This window comes from Eleginops maclovinus, chromosome 19, assembly GCF_036324505.1.
Source record: "Eleginops maclovinus isolate JMC-PN-2008 ecotype Puerto Natales chromosome 19, JC_Emac_rtc_rv5, whole genome shotgun sequence".
NCBI lineage: Eukaryota > Metazoa > Chordata > Actinopteri > Perciformes > Eleginopidae > Eleginops > Eleginops maclovinus.
Window position 1 is genome coordinate 12,537,042 of NC_086367.1, and position 19,461 is coordinate 12,556,502.

General features: G+C 43.7%; 1 protein-coding gene across 1 annotated transcript; it reads right to left on the minus strand.

The window, feature by feature from the left end:
* Positions 1–905: 905 nt before the first annotated feature.
* On the minus strand, positions 906–19,101 carry ktn1 (kinectin 1). Its single transcript, XM_063908487.1, is given in 37 exon segments — positions 906–1,911; positions 2,025–2,135; positions 2,241–2,336; positions 2,432–2,515; positions 3,718–3,801; positions 4,190–4,273; positions 4,391–4,459; positions 4,566–4,658; positions 4,744–4,833; positions 4,910–4,996; positions 5,113–5,202; positions 6,987–7,073; positions 7,857–7,947; positions 8,056–8,096; positions 8,265–8,361; positions 8,455–8,567; positions 8,686–8,776; positions 9,117–9,154; positions 9,247–9,315; positions 9,455–9,545; positions 9,663–9,700; positions 9,809–9,831; positions 9,834–9,876; positions 10,151–10,241; positions 10,330–10,367; positions 10,463–10,552; positions 10,670–10,854; positions 10,951–11,047; positions 11,683–11,827; positions 12,656–12,762; positions 12,893–13,033; positions 13,137–13,241; positions 13,365–13,495; positions 13,576–13,692; positions 13,772–13,930; positions 14,017–14,717; positions 18,865–19,101. Coding segments are annotated over 36 exon segments (3,846 nt in total). The 5' UTR covers position 14,717; positions 18,865–19,101; the 3' UTR covers positions 906–1,881.
* Positions 19,102–19,461: the final 360 nt, after the last annotated feature.

Below are 19,461 nucleotides of genomic sequence, written 5' to 3' on the forward strand. Positions count from 1 at the left end.
AATGGCATTATTTTATTCAGAGGGATCAAGGTATTTAAACTCATGACTGCAAATGAGCTGTTTCAGAGGACTGTGTACAGCAGCCTCCAGCAACAAGTTGTGAAAGGCACTATTCGTGTTACCGAATGACGAACATGTTGAAGATACAGTGATTCCTGTCTCTTCGCGAGGTTTCCATGAGGGTGAAAGCCAGTTCTCCAATCAGCTGACTGCAGCATGACAGTGTGGGAGAATGTGAGGAATGTGCTGATCCCATGTTGCTCGCACCCCTGACCTGACCCCCCTCAGCCGGCACAACAGTGCTGTTGTTTTAAAAAGCTCTTTTAACATGCAAAAGATGAAAGCAAGAGCTTTCTGTGCAGATACCCAGGGTCAGGTCCAGTCACAAAGAACCTGTACTTATCCTTGTATTAAAAATAGAAAGTGTGCATGGGTGAAGGAAACGTTAAAAAAGGAAAATCACACCCTTAGCACATCTGGGTTTATAACACACTTTCACACTCAGCCACGCATAGCATCAACAAATGACCGCAACAGAACAACAAACATTCTTGGTAAGCTTTGGAATTGTTACGTACTTTCACATCTTTTAACTGATGGGATATATTTTTGTAAAATGCCTTCATGGGAAACTGCTCACACCCCATATATTCCATCATTTAGGCAGCACAGTGTGTCACCTTCTCTGTGCTTATACAATCAACGGCATCCCTAAATGACAAATATAATTAAAATGTACAGGGAAGTCCGAAGAATGTGTTGTAATTTCCCTTTGCACACTCAGGATTTTCATGCTCTAAGTCACCACACATGGAAATGTCAACTAAGGTAGAATGCTGCCCCGCAGTGGTGGGGAGAACTCAGTGCGGTGGAAGAAAAAGATGTACAGTACACAGTACGCTGGACAGATTTATCAAGCATCCCTTTTATTATCATCGCCTGTTACAAAAAGAACAAAATCTTCAGTGTTAATGAACTTAGCAACAATATAGCGAGTGTTGATTACAGATGATATGAGACGCTTATTCCTAAAGTAGTTGGAGAAGGAGTAAAAACCTCTACACTGTTGACCTGGCCTTCTCTTTCCACAGCCTTCTCTGGAGCTGGAGTACAGACTAAACTTAATATGTCCATGCATCTCCTTAGTTAAAATCACGTAGTGACCCTTCTGATATGCCCAGACCCCTTTTGATCTCCCTTTTCCCACCCATTACTGAGCCATGGTATGCATGGAGCTGTGAATTTATGAACGCACGATGATGCAGTTTGATAGTTTTCTGGTCAGGAGGTAAACAGATCAACAACATAGTGTATTTCAGCAGGTCCTAACTTGAACATTTAAACAATACATATCTTTTAAGTTAAGGAAAAAAAAAAGTACTGAAACCCAAAGTTTGTTCCATCAAGCCAGAAACGTGTATCACTGCCATCCCTTTACAAATAACAACAACTACTGCAGTATTCAAAAAGGGATTTCATTGAAAAATACGGGCGTTTTAAAACAGAGGAATGGTTGCCACGCAGTTTAAATTATGCTGGATGTCATCTTAAAGTTTAGAATAAAAATTAACTGGCGATGCTGCTGCAGAAGAGGAATGTGGTGGGAGTGGAGGCGTTGTTTTGGTACAGAGTCTGGAGTGTTTGGAATAAAGTAAGCTCTGCCTGCTCCCTTACGGCCCGCAGTGAGACTGGGAGGGGTTTGCCAGCGCCTCTGCCAGAGTCAGCTGGAGGCTCACTTACAGTACAGGTGAAGTGACGGAGGTTGAGTGAAAAAGGGGGGTGGCTGGGTGTTACAGTATGGTGTAAGTGATAAGACCGAAGGGCAAAGGTGGTCTCTGTAGTGCAGTCAGGGTGGCTGCGTGGGGGTCTGTCGTCCTCTCACTATACCTTGGGCAGACCTTTGTCAGCCTCCTGAGGGAAAACACAAATGCAGAATGCTCAGTCTCCACATTCAAACACACAGCTGCGATTGGAAATACATGCTTTGATGTGGTTTTAACTGAGAGCAGAGTAACAGGACTTACCCCATCCTCTCTCTTGGTGAGTTTCCTGCTGACGCCTTGTAGCAGCTGCTGCAGTTCCTGAACTGTTTGGTTTAGTCCTGCAGTCATTTTCTCTTTTCTGTCAATCTCCTCCTGTCAGACAGAATGGCTGGTTTAAGCTCTCAACATATCCACTTAGTCACCAAACATGCAAAGCCTTACACCAGCAACTGCTCAAACACCCAAACTGGCTCTTACTGTTTGTGACGACAGACTGCTATTCTCTATCAGGCCATCAGCGTTTTCCGTCACTTTGGAGAGCTCGCCCTGGATCAGATCGAGAGACTGCTGGGCCTGCATTTGGGACCAGGAAGTTACACTTGTTAACATTGTGGCCTGGGGTTTGACTCATTGCAGCATGGTGGTAAAATATAGTTGAGTATTCTCACCGTATACAGGTCCCCAGCCACCTTTTGCCTCTCACTCTCTTCTGTCTCCAGCTTGGACAGAGTCTCAGTGAGCTGGGTTTTCAGCTGGAATAAAAACAGACACTCAGCGCATGTTCTAAAGCAGATTATAGCGTTCCGGTCACCCCTGTGATCCCATTTAAATCTAGCGTTGCAAGTTCACAAAAAGCATTATTTTAGAGCCTTGTGCCAACGTAAAATGCACACATTAAATTGCTCAACGTTTGGTTAGCAGGGCTGCAACTACTGCTTTAAATTATCGAGTAAACTACTGCTTATATTCTTGAATCATTTTGTCTATAAATGCTAGAATAATCACAAGAAAAGTCCATCAGAGACTCAAACGTTAAGGTGAGATGTTCATAGGTTTTGTTCTTCCAAAACCAGTAGATAAGAGTTTAATATAAAATAAAGCAGGATATCATATTTTAGTGGCTAAAGACTGAATTGTGTTGCTATTTTGCATTAAAGATGTATTTCTAAGATGAATCGATTACGGTATTATTCGGGTTGTAGACAAATTATTTGACTTATAATTGTAGCTCTACCACCCAGATTAAGAGCTTTTGCTTGTCCTACTTCTGTTATGTTCAAACCAGGAATAGCACTCTTTAAAAGTGGCTGCGTTGGTGTGGGCATTTTGCAGGTACTGGTAAGAACATGAATCCTGATTTAATAAGCCCAACTTGAGTAATAAATGATTTAAAGCTTATAAGGAACTATAACACATTCATTACAAAATGTTACATCTGAAAAGTTATCAAGGTCATGTTATTGAGAGATAAAAAGTAGAATTTTTATTTACATAACAAAAGTAACCTGGCATTTGCACATGTGAATTGTTGCTGCACAATTTAGAGATGCATTGTAGCAAAGCTTTAATGGTCGTCGTTCTCTTGTAATTAGAACTGTTGACACAGGACTTGAAATCACAGACAGTTAGTGACACGATGGCACGACAGAGGCTACTAGACAGACTAACAGACAGACAAGGTTTGTGAGAAGGCCGAAGAGTGTATTATGGTAAGATTAAAGCTGAAGAGGCACAAAATTAAGCAGTTTTGAGGAAGGAAGGCAAGCTGTAGTTAGTAGCTTGTACAGGCATGAGATAAGGTGCCAGTGTAACGAAGGGAGGGTTAGTCTCAAAGTGTGAAGGGTTTGCAGTTACAGATGAGGACCTTCAGTGGCAGAAGATCCATCTCACTGCCGAGTGAATTAAGGGAAAGGCATTAAAAAGGAGCGCTAGCTAGAGGGTGAACACCGCTTACCAAATTCAGCTCCTCATTCTGTCTGAAAGCCTCTGTATATGAGCCATCAAGTCTGGTCTGCAATTCAGTCAACAGATCTTTGAGCTGAAATTAAGTTTGAGATGTTTAATGGGAGTGTGTGGGAGTCGGTCCAGGACAGCACGATCTACGAGCGGATCATGAGACATCTACAATAAAGGGACCGCTTTTAGCCGTGTAGAGATAAATAAAGCACAGGATCGTGGTGTGCATGATTGTAATTTACCAAACTAGTTTATTAAGTTAGATAGGTGGTGGAGACGAATTGCTGGACTGATAATAGTGTGGAGCATGTGTGCTTTCAGTGTCTGTGGATTTAATTTGCCTCAAATAAACAGAAAATAACAAACATCCATAACAGGAAATCAACATAAAAGTGACAAACAGCAGCTCATGTTGCTGCTACGACATGATTTAGGGATCCCAAAGGAGAGGGGGTTATGTTTGTGCTTACCTCTCTGACCTCTGTTACATAGGTGGCACTCTCGTTCTCTGCCCTCTCCAACTCGGACTCCAAGTGCTGCTTTTCTCTTCTGAGCTGCAGGGGACAACAGAGGTTCACAGATACTTAGGGCAGAAGCAAAGCAGAATTTGCATTGGCCGATGATCTGAACAACGGTGTTAGTTTGAGATGTGCGTTTTTAGGTAGACTAACATTTTCCAACTCGGCTCCCTCAGTTATTCTCTCAATCTCCTGCTCCATAGCTGTGACTTTCTGGCTCATCTAAAACAAGACACAGAACCATTATGCAGTGAAACAGGCACACAGAATCTGCTCAGTGATCTGATATACTCTCTGGTGGTTGTAATTGCTTAGCCTGAACACACACCTCTTTGAGCTCCCCCTGTGACAACTCCAGCTTCACCTTCCAGCGGGACTCCTCCTGCTCCACGCTGTTCTGCAGGCGCTGCAGGATGCCCTCCTGTGGACGCAGGAGGAATGACAGCTCAGTTTGGAATCACACACCCCTATTTACTGTAAGCACAAATGTTAAAACCTCATCTTACCGTCTCTGCCAACACCTTCTTGTAGGTCTCGCAATCTTTCTGTAGGATCTTTTGTGCTTCCTCGGCTTCCTTCAGCTTCTCAGCCAGTCCCTGTTTAGGGAAAAGTTGGTTAAGATATCTTCAGTTTGAGGAAAGACATTAACATTTACACTTCCACTTTATCTACCTCAGAGTCCCCTGATGCAGGGGTGGATTGTGCAGCTGAGCTTTCAGCTACTGCCTCCTCAAATCTGTGAAGCCATTCTTGATGGTTCTATTAGAAAGAAGAGAAGATGAGAAAGAGAAACGTCACCACGGAGAAATGGGCAACAGTGTAAGAAGGGAAATCTAATACAATTACCATGGTGGTTTGAATCCTGTTTCCCTTACCTGCACACTGGGCAGAGGCACATGGGGCAGAAGTCTCTGCAGAACATCTCGACACTCGGCCTGGCACATCTCCAGGGCTGTCTGGTTCTCCTAAAAAGGCAATGGGAGGGGGCAAAGAGGAAAAACAATAAAAACAGAGGAGGTTCAAATAGTTCAGTCACTTTGAGGTCACAGTCCGGTCGTCATCAGCGCAGATGATCACCACCTTTCCTCGTTTTCATTCTCCACACCATGATTTGTATTTAAACCCCTAATAATCACCTCTGCTGATAAGCCTTGTTTATCAGTGTATTATGCTGTTTCATAAATGACACATTTCATACTCATTGTTTTCCCCATTTCATTTGGATGAACCTCTTTACAGTCAACAACAATTTACCATCTCACCTATTTCATTTATAAAAAATATATTAAAGCTTCCAACCACTTCTTTCATAAATCCAGTAACTACAGGGCACACTGTAGTTTGATATCCTATGTACACACAAAGCTTTATTATCTTATTTAATGGTAACTGAATTCCTTGTTTATAGTGTCATTTCTGTTTTGCCAACTGCCTTCCTGAGTGTTTCTTGTACTCTGTTGGAAAATAAATCTGTCTCTCGAGTCGACTTCCTGATTAAATTAAGATTTAATTTAAAATCATCCATCAAGGCGCTCCAATCAATGTCACAGGAATTACTCACTCAACATAATCTCAAATTGTAATTTCAAAGCATTAGGATAAACGCTGTCTCACTCCTACTTCCAATTACCCTGAGAGAAAACATCAGCATCTTTCAAAAGGTCCAACCTACACCATGTGTCAGCAACCTCCCATTCAGAGCACACCGCATGCTTCAGACCTCCTGCAAGCACCCTCGACTCTCTTTCAAGTACACATTACCTTGAAACTCTTAAATCTGTAACAAAATGGTATTCCTTCAACAATAATCTAGCATCTCTCACTGTCACTCTGAGGCTGAAGGGAGGCTGGCACTCTCACCCCCACTCACATTACCACACTGCGTCACAGGGCAGCTCTGAGACGAGTGTGTGGAGTTTAATACAACCAGCGTTTAATGACAGTTCACAGCAGCTGCCAAGGAACTCCCTGGCCCAGCTCTGGGAACGTGCTTGCTACTGTACTCGGGTGGCAGAAAAGCAGCTGCGTGCTGACGGTTCCGCATTTATGCTTCCTTAATGTAGGCGACAAGGAGGGCACAAATTTACGTTTACCGTTAATAGACCAGCTATCTGGTAACCCGCTCAGTCTTCATGGAAGGATCTCCTGATACATACACGGTGGATTTAGTTACAAAGATCTTTCAGTCGCGAGTTTAGAGCATGGGGAAACATAAGGCCACGGCTGCATATTCATCAAACGATTCGAAATGTGATTTTGGCATTGATTTAAACTGATTTTCATTGATTATCTGGTGGTATTGACGGCACGGATGTCACAAAACAGCATGAGGGGAAAACATGCTAGAAATGAGTGACATGACAGAAAGACAGGAAGCGGCCAAAATGATTACAATGATATCAATCTATTGACATCTAATGACAGAATGTCTATGTCACTGCACACTCATTTCCAAGCATCAGCCAGGAAAATTCTTTATGTATTTATATTTCAGATCAAGCAAACATATTTGTTAATTAAGTCAGAGATTGTCCTGGGGAGTAGCAGAGTTCAGCATACAGCCAATTGAGGCCAAACAAAAAGAGGCGAGGGGCAAGAGGTAGGTAAATGAGTATGCAGCTTTGTAATGGATGATGGCGAAAAAATAAATCTCACTGGGTCAATTATGGCAAAATACAGCATTTTTAGGGGGGGGGGGATGCATCAGATTGGAACTAGAGTGAAGCAGACTGAGGGGGGGGTGTCGAACCTTGACAGCTTTGCTGAGTTTCCCTTGAAGTATGGATTCGGTGGCTGATAGAGCTTCCATTGCACTCCAGTTTTTCTCCCGAAGCTCCTGTTTTGGTCAGTTCCAGAGAGATACTACTTTCAGTTCAGCCTCAGGAAATGCATTCAGTGACCCGAAAATGAAGACTGGTAGAGTGATACAACAAACCGAACGCATTTCTCATTTTTAAATTCCTACACTCTGCTTATCACCCATGCTCCATCACCTAAAAATAAACTAGCCTGGAGAATCCCAGTCTCTCACCTCGTGTGGGTTAACAGCAACATGCATAGTATGCAAGATGTGTATTGTAACAATATCCTGTGATTAAATTCTACTGAAATGGAGGACAAAATAAACATATAGTAGATACACAAACTAGAAAAAAAAGTCCACATAAAAATGATTTGCATTTGAATTCAATTTGAATAAAAAAATTAATTAAAAAAAAGAAGGTAGGCGGGTCTCTAACTCTGAATCACCCACAAGCACAGACAAGCTCTGCAGGAATAGAGAAGGCCAATGGCAGCATTTCAGGAGTAGGCTGGAAGCCCTGTTATGCAACACTGAGCTTTAACTATCCACATCCAGATAGACATCTGTGCTGATGTGTTTTATTTTAGAACACAACCTCAGCTGAAGGTAGTGTTGGCTTTCCATTTGGTTTAAAAAGCAAAACAAGCGAGACTAAATGGCAGTGGACAACAGGAAGTATGGATGTATGCAGGGTAGTGTGTGACTCCAGTGTGAGGGGAGTGTTTCAGGGTACCACACAAGGGGGAGGGGGGGGTGATGTCTTGTACGGCTGGACCAGTTCTTGTACAGCTCAGGTCATCGCTGTGGGAAACCTACGTTGTTCTTCTTCCTGTGAAGCTCCAGGGAGTCTCTCAGCTCGAACAGCTCAGCCTGCAGATCTGAGACCTGCTTCTCCTTCTCTGACAACCTGACAAACAACAACAACTCATTGTGAGTCATGATATAGTGAGGGGCATTTGAAATGTGGGGGGAAAAAATCATGTTATGATATCATATGGCATGAAATGTAACTTACGCTGACAGAAGCTCTGTGCTTGGCTCTGCTGCTTGGGTCTGCTGTTTGAGGAGGGGGAGAACTTCATTAAAAGAGCTCTTTGATCCAAATGGATTTGTTCTGCTATGCTTACTTGGTTAAAATCTTATAGCTAAAGGAATGTTGCTGATTTCATCCCAAACACAACTCACACATGCACCTAGTGGTCATTTCTTTGAGGTGTTCCTCACCTGTTGCTGTATCTGCTCCACCTGCTCGCTCGCTGCCTTAGTCCTTGCCTCCATCTCAGCCTGCAGCATCTGGATCTCTTGATCCTTTGCTGCTAGCCTGTGGGTGGGTTGCGCTCCTGGTTAGACTGATTTGTAAAGGAAGTGCTGAACAACTTCAGGTTAAAGTGTGGGGGGGAGGGGGTTAACCTACTGGGTGTGGAGTTCTTGGAGCTGGGCATCAGAACTGGTCTGCTCTTCTCGTGTCTCCTTCTGTCTCAGCTGCTCCATCTCTGTCTGCAGGGCAGCCAGCTGCTGCTCCAGAGCCTGAGAGACAAAGACGCTTTAGATAAGAGCTCAAAGTAGGGACAGGACACTAACAATATCATGACGACTCTGTGACATGTGCAAATCCAGTATTTCATTAGATAGGAAAAGCCCACACCTCAACCGCCTTCTCTCTGGTCGAGCTGCACTCCTGTGCCGTCTGTAGACTCTCCTCCACTGATTTTAGCTTCACATCCTTCTCCTGGATCCTATAAAGCATATTGAACTGATTGTTTGTCACAGTGAACAGCTTGACGACACACACAGAAGATATCCGGGACATTAAAGAGTACACAGCCTCTCGTGACAGTTAGGAATTACAATCAGAGGTGTGTTTAGGGAGTGGCCTGGAGGAATTAGTTTGATCTGCGTACAGGAGAGTAAGTAGTAGCCTCGGGCAAATGACCTGAACCAGCTGCTCTTCATCTACTGCTAGTTAGCAAGGCTGCCACCACCTATTGTGTGGCCTCACGGAAACAAAGGTCAGTGTGTCTCAGTATGTGGTGGATGGGGTTGGCTGAACACCAAAGTCAACTTGAGTGATCTTACATGCCCTGGAGTTCTTCCACTTTTGACTCTGATGGTGCCTGTGATAAGAGAAAAAGACAAGTTTAAAAAAAGAGGAATAAAAAAGTGAGAAAAATAAAGCAACTCCATGTAGAGAGGTTAGAGATCTCACCTGTTCTGCTGTCATTCTCTTTAAGGCCTCCATGTCCTGTTTTAGTCCCTCGTTTTCATCTCTTACAGCCTGCATCAGGGGGGGAAATGACTTAGTGATTTTCTCCCCCCCCACCCCCATTAGGGATTGTGATTACAAGGCAAGGCAGGGAAATGCACAGTCACTAAAGGTCTGCTGTGAGTGATGCAGCAAAAGTGAAAACAAATACCTTGAGCTCTTCCTCCTTGTTGGCCACCTCGATCAGCCCCTTCTCCAGCAGGTCCTCCACAGTTTTCATGTTGTCCTCCTTTTCCCGAACACTGGGTGGGGGAAGCAATGTTTTAAAAAAAAAGGTAATCGGGTTATTCCCTATAAAAGCAACACGTCCAGCCAAACGAGTCTAACCAGCTGACTTATTCAAAATATGTGACACACACCTCTTCTGGAAGTGGTCCAAAGCTAGTTGGGAGGCAGTCTGAATGGAGAGAGAGAAAGAGAAAGGAGGGTGTGTTAAAGCGAAGGACACACAAACACATCGGGGCCTTTTCATTTTTGGAAAAAACAGTCAAGGTACATGGCTAACCTGATCAGAAATCTGTGCCTGCAGTTTATGAACTCTGCCTTCAGGGACATGTTGTCATTGTGCAAGGCCTGCAGAGGAAAACAACACAACATATTTTACCGAGACATGACAGGGTCTGGCACACACCATCATTAATTCTGTCAAAGGGTTATACAATTGGGGAATGAAATACATCTGTTTGGCATTTGAACACAAATATCAGTGTATCTGTCTGCAGTAGGGTGGTTGTCAATCCGTATCCTCTCAACACAACGAGAGGCTGAGAACATGTTAACCGAATTCCAGCAGATTAATGAACTTGTGCAATGTTAGTATAGGAAGCTGTAGAGGATGCGGCTTTACCTGCATATTGGTTTCTCTGGTGGCCCCACTGCTCCTCTCGGCATTTAGAGAATCCTCCAGACTCTTTCTCTGCAACTCTTTGTCAGCCAATCTGAAACAAAACCGGGGGAGAGTACATGAGAAACAGCTCAAACGTATACGTTGTCTTTTTGTCTGAAGAGGTCAAAAGTGTTGCTTACAGCTTCTGTAGCTCGTCAAAGTGAGAGACATGGGTGACCTACATGAGAAAGATAATGACATATTAGCCTAAATTCATAGTGTAGTGCAGTCTCTTTTTCTGATGTAAAAACTGAAGGAGGTTGGCCTGTTAACCTGTGTAGAGATCTGGACCTGCAGGGCCTCGTTCTGGGCCTGCATGGTCTCGCTCTGGACGTGAAGAATTTTGTTCTCGTTCATAAGATCCTGTTAAACACAGTCTGTATTAGTCGACAAGAAGTGTGTGTGCATCTCTGCTTCATCTCGAAATGGAATCAAAACTTTTAGGAATCCATCGAAGAGTTTGACGTCGTGGAGGCTCACCTGAACCCGGACTTGCAGTGCGTCATCAGGCATGCTGTGCTGGGACATCTCCATCAGCTCCATCACTCTCTGCTCCAGGCGCTCCTTGGACACCATGGCTTCAGTCAGGCTGCTGTGTATGGTCTGGATCTCCTTGTTCTTGTTGTTCATCTCCGTCTCCACGGCCACCAGTTGGTTGTGCAGCTCTGCGCCCACAGACAGACAGACAGTTGCTGAATGTGACCTAATGCATTCATGAGGTTTACAAATGATAGAATTTATAGTGCAACCGGATGCGTCACCTTGGTTTGAGCCCTGGAGTTTCTCCCTCTCAGCGTTGACATTGTGGAGGAATTTCTGCAGTTCTTCCCAACTCCTTTTAGCATCCTGCAGCTGGGCCTGGAGATGGAGAGATATATCCACATTTCTGAATTGTACCAAACATAATAGAAAACATGTCGGCCACACTACAAGGTAAACTAACAAATGACATCCTTTTATCTTCTTTCATCTCAGCGTTCATTTCAGAGTCACTACCTACATTTCAACAAGCCTTTATTGACTCAATTATAACAAGTCCTGATCTTCCCAGCCGTGTGGTGTTTGATATGCATTTTAATTGATCTGTATTAACTCTTTGCAACATCTCAACTCTTCCGTTCTTTGCCGAGACTCTTGTGTTTAGAGCCAGCAACAACATTTCCATCTCTGATCGTGGTCAATTCAATGAAAAGACAGGAAAGGTCGATCTGTGTGTCTCACAGGAAAGCGCTGTTCATACACAGCACAAAGCTTCTAACATTCCTGCTTCCCAAGCCAACACAATCCTTCCAACCCAGGTTATATTTCCCACACCCCTCCCCAGGACTTCCACTACAACCTCCTCCCATTTCCTCTGCAATGCTTCCACACCCACTAACCAGATTTGAAGCTGTGCGGAATACCCCAGGGTTTTTAAAGCGGCTCTGTTCATTTTTGTCTCGGCTGGGGAAACTGAAACTAAATAAACACACTGTGCATCTGGATCAGCGTACCTCCAGCTGGGACACGTTCTGCTTGTAGTTGACCTCCAGTGACTTCCTCTGGTGCTCCTCCTGCTGCAGCTTGCTGTTGTTGTCGGCCAGCTCTTTCATCAGACCGGCGTACTCAGAACGCAGCTTGTTCAGCTCGGCTGAATTCCTATCGAGAGAGAGAGAAAAAAAAAAGAATCATCATAAATGAGAGATGTGGAAATGGATGAGGGGGCATCATTGTTGGATGCGTTGATGAAGCAAACTACAAATAGCCTGTGTGCCATTTTACATTATGTAACATACAGATGGGTCTCGCCATGTGAGCAACACAGGCAGGAGAAATGAAAGGAATACTTCAATCTGAAGTCCAAATGAAAAAAACAATTCTAATATTGTTTACCAAGATCAGCAGGTGAGATATGTAGGACGTAGGGCTGCTCGATTATGGCAAAAATCATAATCACGATTATTTTGGTCAACATTGATATCCTTATTATTCATTGACTTTGAAAACGTCCATTTATTGAACTTTAAAAAAATGTTAACAGTTGATTACCCTGAAAGTATAATTCAACTGAAAAACCGATAAAATAATAAATCAAATAAATTATACATTAATATCTACATTTAAATACATAATAAATACCAATAAAGAAGATCAAGTGCACTTCCATAACCTACTAAAAATAAGTAGATATGATAAATAAAAACACATTTGACCAAAATAAATCACAAGCTACTGAAAACTCCTTAACATATATCCAAGATTTTGGTAAAATATAATAGTTTATTCCCCACGGCGAAAGCGCAGGCAGGATATAGAACGCAAGACAAATTGAAAGCAAGGTAATGCAGCACAATAATCGTTTTATTTTGACTAAGTTGTTTTCATAATCGTTGCAAGCCAAAATCGTAATCGAGATAAAAATACGATTAATTGCACAGCCCTAGTAGGAAGCATGACCAGTAGGGGCGATTGCAGTGCAACACTCACTTGCTCTCCATCTGGTTGGTGGCAGAGCTGACTGCGTCCCTCAGGATGCCGTTCTCCTGCTGCAGCCGAGTGATCTGGCTTTCCAGCTGCTCCCTCGCCTGCTGGAACTACACATAAACAAGAGGATTCTGTATCAACGCAGTATTGAAAGGGTTTCTTCACATTATTCAAATGTCAGGTTTTTCCCTCCGTATTTGTTTTATGTAGTGATGATGCCCATGTAAGAATTCAAATCACCTTGATCTGCATGGACTGGAGCTCCTGGTAGCTGCCCTGCGCTTTGCCCTGCATGCTTCCCAGCTCCTTCTCCATGGCGGCGCGTTGATCCCTCATCACGGCCTCCACTCGGGATGTCTTCTGCTTCTCAACCTGAAGCTCCTACAGCACAGAAGGAAAACTCAATATGAGACAAACGGTACTAATCGATATGAAGAATAAATCACTTCACGTGATGCAGGAGGGAGAACATGGGAATCCTGACCTGGCTCAGCTGCTTCACTTTGTCCTTGGCGATGGACGACTCCTCTTGTACAGTTGTGAGAAGTCTCTCTCGCTCCTGTAGAGCTGGGTCAGGCCTCGCCGCAGACTGGTGGAGAGACACATAACGTTAAAACAAAAGTCTTAGCTGGGTCAACTACAAGTACCATGCCAAATGAAAATAAAATGCTTCTCGTCCCCACACCTAATGCATCACTTATTAATCACTCACTTTGAAGCAGGCGTCCAAAGCATTAGGACTCTTTTCCCGGAGAAGAGCTATCACGCTGACGGCCTCGGCCTCTGACAGAGCGAGGCTGGACAGACCCGACAGCAGCTCCTTCAGCTTCACCCCGGTGTTCTCTGTTTGAACATACAATAGGGAACACAATTTAGCATGTTATCACAACAAATACACCCAGACTTGTTTCGCCGCCTCTTACCTTTGTCAGTCTCATTCTTCTGTTTCTTGCCACTCCCTTTAGCTGGTACCTCATCGTTATGACCTGCCTGGTGGTTGGCAGAAGCTGCCGAGTCAGCCAGAACATGGGCTTCTTCAACTGGATTAAAGGAAAAGTGACTGATTAGAATGCTTGGCTTTGGTTTTAGGGACATTGAGATATTACTTGTCACCATTACCATGCTCAGTCTTCTGCTTCTTGGAAGAGTTCTTCTTCTTGCCACTTGTAGCAACAGGGGTTGCACCATCCAGAACTTTGGTTTCAGCAACAATAGGAGCTTCCTTCTTTGCGGGAGCCTGCTCAGACTTAACCTCCGGCTGCTGATCATCCACTGCAACTGAGGAGGAATTTATTGAATCAGAGAGTTAGCTATTTCTGTCTTTTGCTACGAGAGTCACACAGAGTTAACAGTACTCTACTCACCAGGCTCTGCTTTTTGTTTCTTCTTGTCCTTCTTCTTCCCAGAGGTCTGGGGAGGTGTCTGAGCCTGAACAGGAGCCTGGACAGCTTGGACCAGGACCTCAACCTCAGGCTGGGGAGAGGGAGGGCTGGACTGTTTGCCTGCAGACAGAGGTTGCTCCGACTTGCGGCTCACTGGCTTGGATCCGTTCACTTCTGGCTCCTCGGAGGAAGCTGAAGCAGCGGCCGCAGCAGCAGCAGCAGCAGCAGCAGCAGCGGCGGCAGCCTTAGCGGCCTTCTTGTCCTTCTTCTTCCTCTCCCTCAGACTAACAGGAGCCTCGGGTGTCACAGAGACAGGCACATAAGGAGTAGGTGTAGCTGGAGCTGGATCTGGAGTAGCCACCGGTGTAGGTTCCTCTTCTACCTCGTTGGCACCATCTGCCACATCAAAATCCCGAATATCCTCCTCAGACTCTCCTCCACCTCCACCGCCGCCTCCTCCTCCTCCACTAGCACTCTCCTTCTTCTTGCTCTTCCTCTTCTCATTCTTCTTACGGGTGTCTGGCCTGGATGGTGGTAGTTTGAGGTCTCGTTTCTGCCGGGCCAGCACCTCATCGTAGGAGGTCTCCTTCATGAAGAGCCAGAAGAAGAGGAACATGAGGGCAATGACCAGGGAGGGGGCTAGGATGAGCAGGTACTGAGAGTCATAGATATCCATCGCCATTCTGAAAGGGAAGGGAAAAGAAAGAAGAAATCAATATTTGATTTATTAAAGGCCTCATTGCACGAAGTAAACACCAACAAATGTGAATGTACCAGTATTTCCCACATACTGAATGAGTGACATTATGGTGATAGCTTTCCACCAACAGAAGGCAACTGGCAAATTCTGCTAAAGATCCAGAGAGCACAAGAACAGACAAGCACAAATATTTTATGAAATGTAATCTGTGATTTCAGCTTGCTGCTCAAAACCTTCCTATACCAGCCCTGCTGTTCAATTATTCTTCCTTTTGCAAGTGTGAACTGGTGCAACTATGAGATATGGTAGGGGGCGGTGTGACAGCCTGTCCTCTAAGTGATATGATTAAATAAGATAACACCAGCACAGCTAAATATCTTCTCCACCTGGACAATCATTTTTGAAACATGGCTTGCTATAAACTCGTAAAGGGGACAAAACAGGTCAAGAACATCAGAGTCACAAGGGGGCTTAAAAGAAGGTGGCTCGCTATCTTATTTAGTCACTCTTTCAACCCCCACAAAGACGACACGGTGGTATTCGAAACTCATATCAGCATGGATTTGCAAGAGGCAAAAATACCCCCACACATGCATGTGTCACACACTGAGGTCTGCTGCCGCTGCAGTCTGACCCCTGCCTGCTGCAAGCCCACGGAGAGGAGGGTCTTCTCCTATCCAAGGCAAAGTTAACAGAGCTGAGGCGTCCTTTACAGACGTCATCCGTTAGGGTCGGTCAAAGACATTCTAAGGAACTATGTGTTGTCTGCTCAAGGCTACACGGTAGAATGACTTTGGGTGGAATCAATGCAAACAAAGCAGTAATAATTGGAGACACCTTATGGCGACTACAACCCACTATATCAAACCAACTGTCAGTAATAACACCTACTTGGCATAAATGACACTGAGAAAAAAAGCTGTTAAAATGACGTAGACTGTATTTGAATAATGAAGGTCTCTTTTTTTTTCTTTTTTTTTTTTTACATGATTGCATCTGGAGAGTATGTCTTGCAACACAGCAGCATACCTTGTGCAAACCTTCCACTTTTTGTGAAAACCGGGGCAATTAAAGCCCGCTGTGATGATAGGATCATTGTTTTGTCAACAATGCAGGGTGGCAGCGACAGTGAGGGACTGAAGTGGTGGCCAATCCCATCCCATATATACCAAGGATCTGTAACAGTTATTAGTGTGGGAGTCAGTCTCTTAGAGCAGACCTCTTTAGTCATTTGGATTAAGCAGATTACCCATGATAATACATTTAAGAATAACTTTCCACTGCAGGGCTTCCTGAGAACTGACAGGCTTAGCCTTATAGTTAAATGATGACCCTGTTTCAGTCACACCTAAAAAACCTCTTCCGCAAAACACACACAAATGTACCAGGTCCGTTACAATATCTAATATTTTAACATGTCTTTTTTCTGAACATTGTTTTGGACTTCTAACAGACCCTGACAAATACATCTGACAGGCTTACTAGGTTATCAGGAATGACTGCTTTATGCCTGTTCGTTTTTCTAGAGATGTTTGTATGGGAACTCGGTCAAAGAGCTTGCATTCCTCTGCACTCCATAGGCTGCAGCGAAGGAAAAAACCTATAGAAAATGTGTGTGAACAGTGAGCAGAGAAATATCTGTTGGTTAAGAGAGCACTGTGGAAACTCAGACATAACCAATGCCATGATAAACACGAAAAGTTTAAAACGTTTACCATCTACTGTATAGTACTAAAATATTTGTACCTCATTAGAAGAGGCCTCATACTAAAATGACACTACAGGAATCCCAAACTATGTGAAATAAACAGCAGACAAAGACCAAAAAAGCCTTTCAGATTATACCCATTTTAAAACTGGACATGAACCAACTAGGCCAAAGTTGTTTTCAAGAAGTCTTTAGACGTAAAGAAGCCATAGTACATTATGTACTACATATCACACACCCTGGGTGAACTGTGTAACAACTGCTAACATTCAGAGGCAACTCAAAGAGGAAATTCTTTGTTATATTACATTCAATCATTGTGTGATCCAGGAAACGTCCATGTCAGACCAAATGAAGACAAGAAATAACTCTTTATAAAAGGAACATTGCCTCTGGGCGTAATAAGCAAGGGTGGAGTAAGTGGCGTAAAAGTTTGAAGCCTGCTTGCTTCCCTTTAGTCCCTGGCCTCAGAGAGGAAGGTGCATGGGTTTCCTTATGCAGTCCGAGCCTTGTCCCAGCATCAAAATGAGCCGGGAGGACAAAGCCCTCTCGGGCTGTTGGCTCCTCGGAATCTAGCCACTTGGCTGGCCAGGCCTCCTGATTTGGCAGGCGTGGACAGAGAGGGAAGCCCTGATAACTATCAAGTCTAAAAAGCTGTGCTGACAGTATTTGAAAATCAGGACATGCAGCAATTTATAACTTTAAGATGGCAAGAATTCACTTAAAAGTAAATCAAAGGTCCAGGAGAGCATAGAAACCAATTCTTCAGGATATATAGACACAAAAATCACAAGTTAAATGTACAATTGGACTCCAGAATCAAATAAGACTAAGATGGTGTGCAGGTGCTTGGCAGAAAATGTTATATATTACAACATTTTATATAAATAATATGTAGCAATTATTTTTCAAAGGCATGGTTCAACGGAAAAGGAAGGCTATGAAACTACATTTACTATCCGATAATGTAACCCTTCATCATTAAAGTTTCAATGACTGCACCCCATCAGAAAAAATCTAGTTTAGTGATAGGTATGAAAATTGGGAGGTGCTTCTTTCTGAATAGCTATTTATTTGTCAGCATGACACATTATATTGTACAATCATCATAATTCCTGTAATAAACTAAAAACAAGTAGCAAAGTGCACAGAGTATGGCATCATAGTAGGGAAACATTAACAAATGTGCTCTTCCTGTAAGTGTGGTACATGTTGAATCAAGTACAACTAAGACACGCTAGATAAGGGCTTATCTGCATCTATAGCTCTAGGAAATTAACAACGATGCCAACAAGATACAACTGATACCATGTATCGAGCTCAGGAGTACCTTCATAGACTCAGTTTCCCAAAGTCGGGCAATTAGAGGGCTTGAAGGATTTCAAAGACTCTCCAGAAGTACTTTCATTCAGAGTTCATTCAGCATCAAAGTTAGATCAACAAGGAATACCTGTATTAAGACAGTGTGACATTTATGGCCACATATTTACTCCTTTCCTTATTAATGTAGGTGTAGTAGGGCTACAGACCTAAGTATTGTTCAATTTAAATACCAAAAGTAGTAACAACACCACAACTTGTCTTAAATGTCCAGCAAGCCTCCTAACAATTCAACAAGAGCCGTTCAGTGTAGTTGAGTACCAAATGTCCCAGCATGCTTCGTCATGTCTAATCGCCGGGGCTGGCCTTGTGCTCACTACTGAACCAAGATATGTAATGGCAGCTGTTCTTACACTAAGGAAGAGACTACTTGTGGATACAGCAGCCTTCAATCACAGAAATAGCAGAACTGATCCACCTAGAGCGGTTATCTTCCTTGCTAGCCCAGATTAGCTTATAAGTCACACGTTTTAATGAAATAAACCATGAGAGCGAAAGACGTGTTACACATGTCGACGAAAAGCACACTTCGTGATTAGCACAAAAGTAGGGGCTAAAGTGGTCCGGACATGTCTACAAGTAGTAGTGGTTATATTATCCACACAGGAAACGGCTTGCCCCTCAAGTTCGTGTCAGAGTGGCTACAGCTCAGCATGATGAATGAGCTGGCTAACATTAAAGCTAACCAACTAACGTGAGGCAGGTACAAACGTTAGCCGACCAATCCAATTATTGGTACATAGGAAGACTCCACAGATTGACTGACTAAGCTAACATATTAGCAGAAACACGTTTAATTCTTCCCTACACACACACAGCCCGTGTGGAGGCGTGGAACCCTGTCTCACGGGCCTCGCCTCACTGGTGACCCAGCCTCCCTCTCTCATGAAATCTGTGACCCGGTCTGCTGCTTCTTTCTTCCGCTCAAGTCCTGAGGGCCGTTCCAAGGCCTGGGTAAGAGCTTAGCCACGATGAGACCAGAATGAGCGGCCCGTTGACAGAATACACATAATATAACCGAGAACAGCTAATCGAGGCGTACCTGTAGCTTTAGTTTGCTGTTCCCGTGGCTGGTGGTGAAATGGCGTTGTTCTGCGTTGACTCCGGCAGACTCCTGACTTCCCAGGGCAGCTCCAGCCTGGCTTTCTTCTGCGCTATCCGTCACACTATCTGCCGTTTCTGGTTCGTGGGGGCGGGTCATACTCAGGCTGCTTTGGTGCGCTTGTTTTGTGACTCCGGGCACACCGTTCAGGGCGGCTATTATGCACGGCTAAGTAAAGAGATATGCCCGCCTTTTCAAGACAGACTTTGCTCTTGAATCTTACTCCGACAAAAGCAACGAGGGGAGTGGTCATTGCACTTCCCCAAAGTCCATAAAACAGCACTACAGAAAGTACACCAGTGGTATCTAACCAGCCGAACTACTTTTATTTCAGTTTCATTCATCTGTGGTATCTTGTGACTTAACAATAATATCATTTATTATAAAAGGGGAAAGCACCGTATTTCTTCAAGAATTTGAATTAAAATCATTTTTTCTACAACATTTTATATAACATTTTCATAATTACATGTAGTTTTATAAAGTAATACACGTTGTAAAAATACTTTACAGTAATTTTACAACATGTAAAGGGTG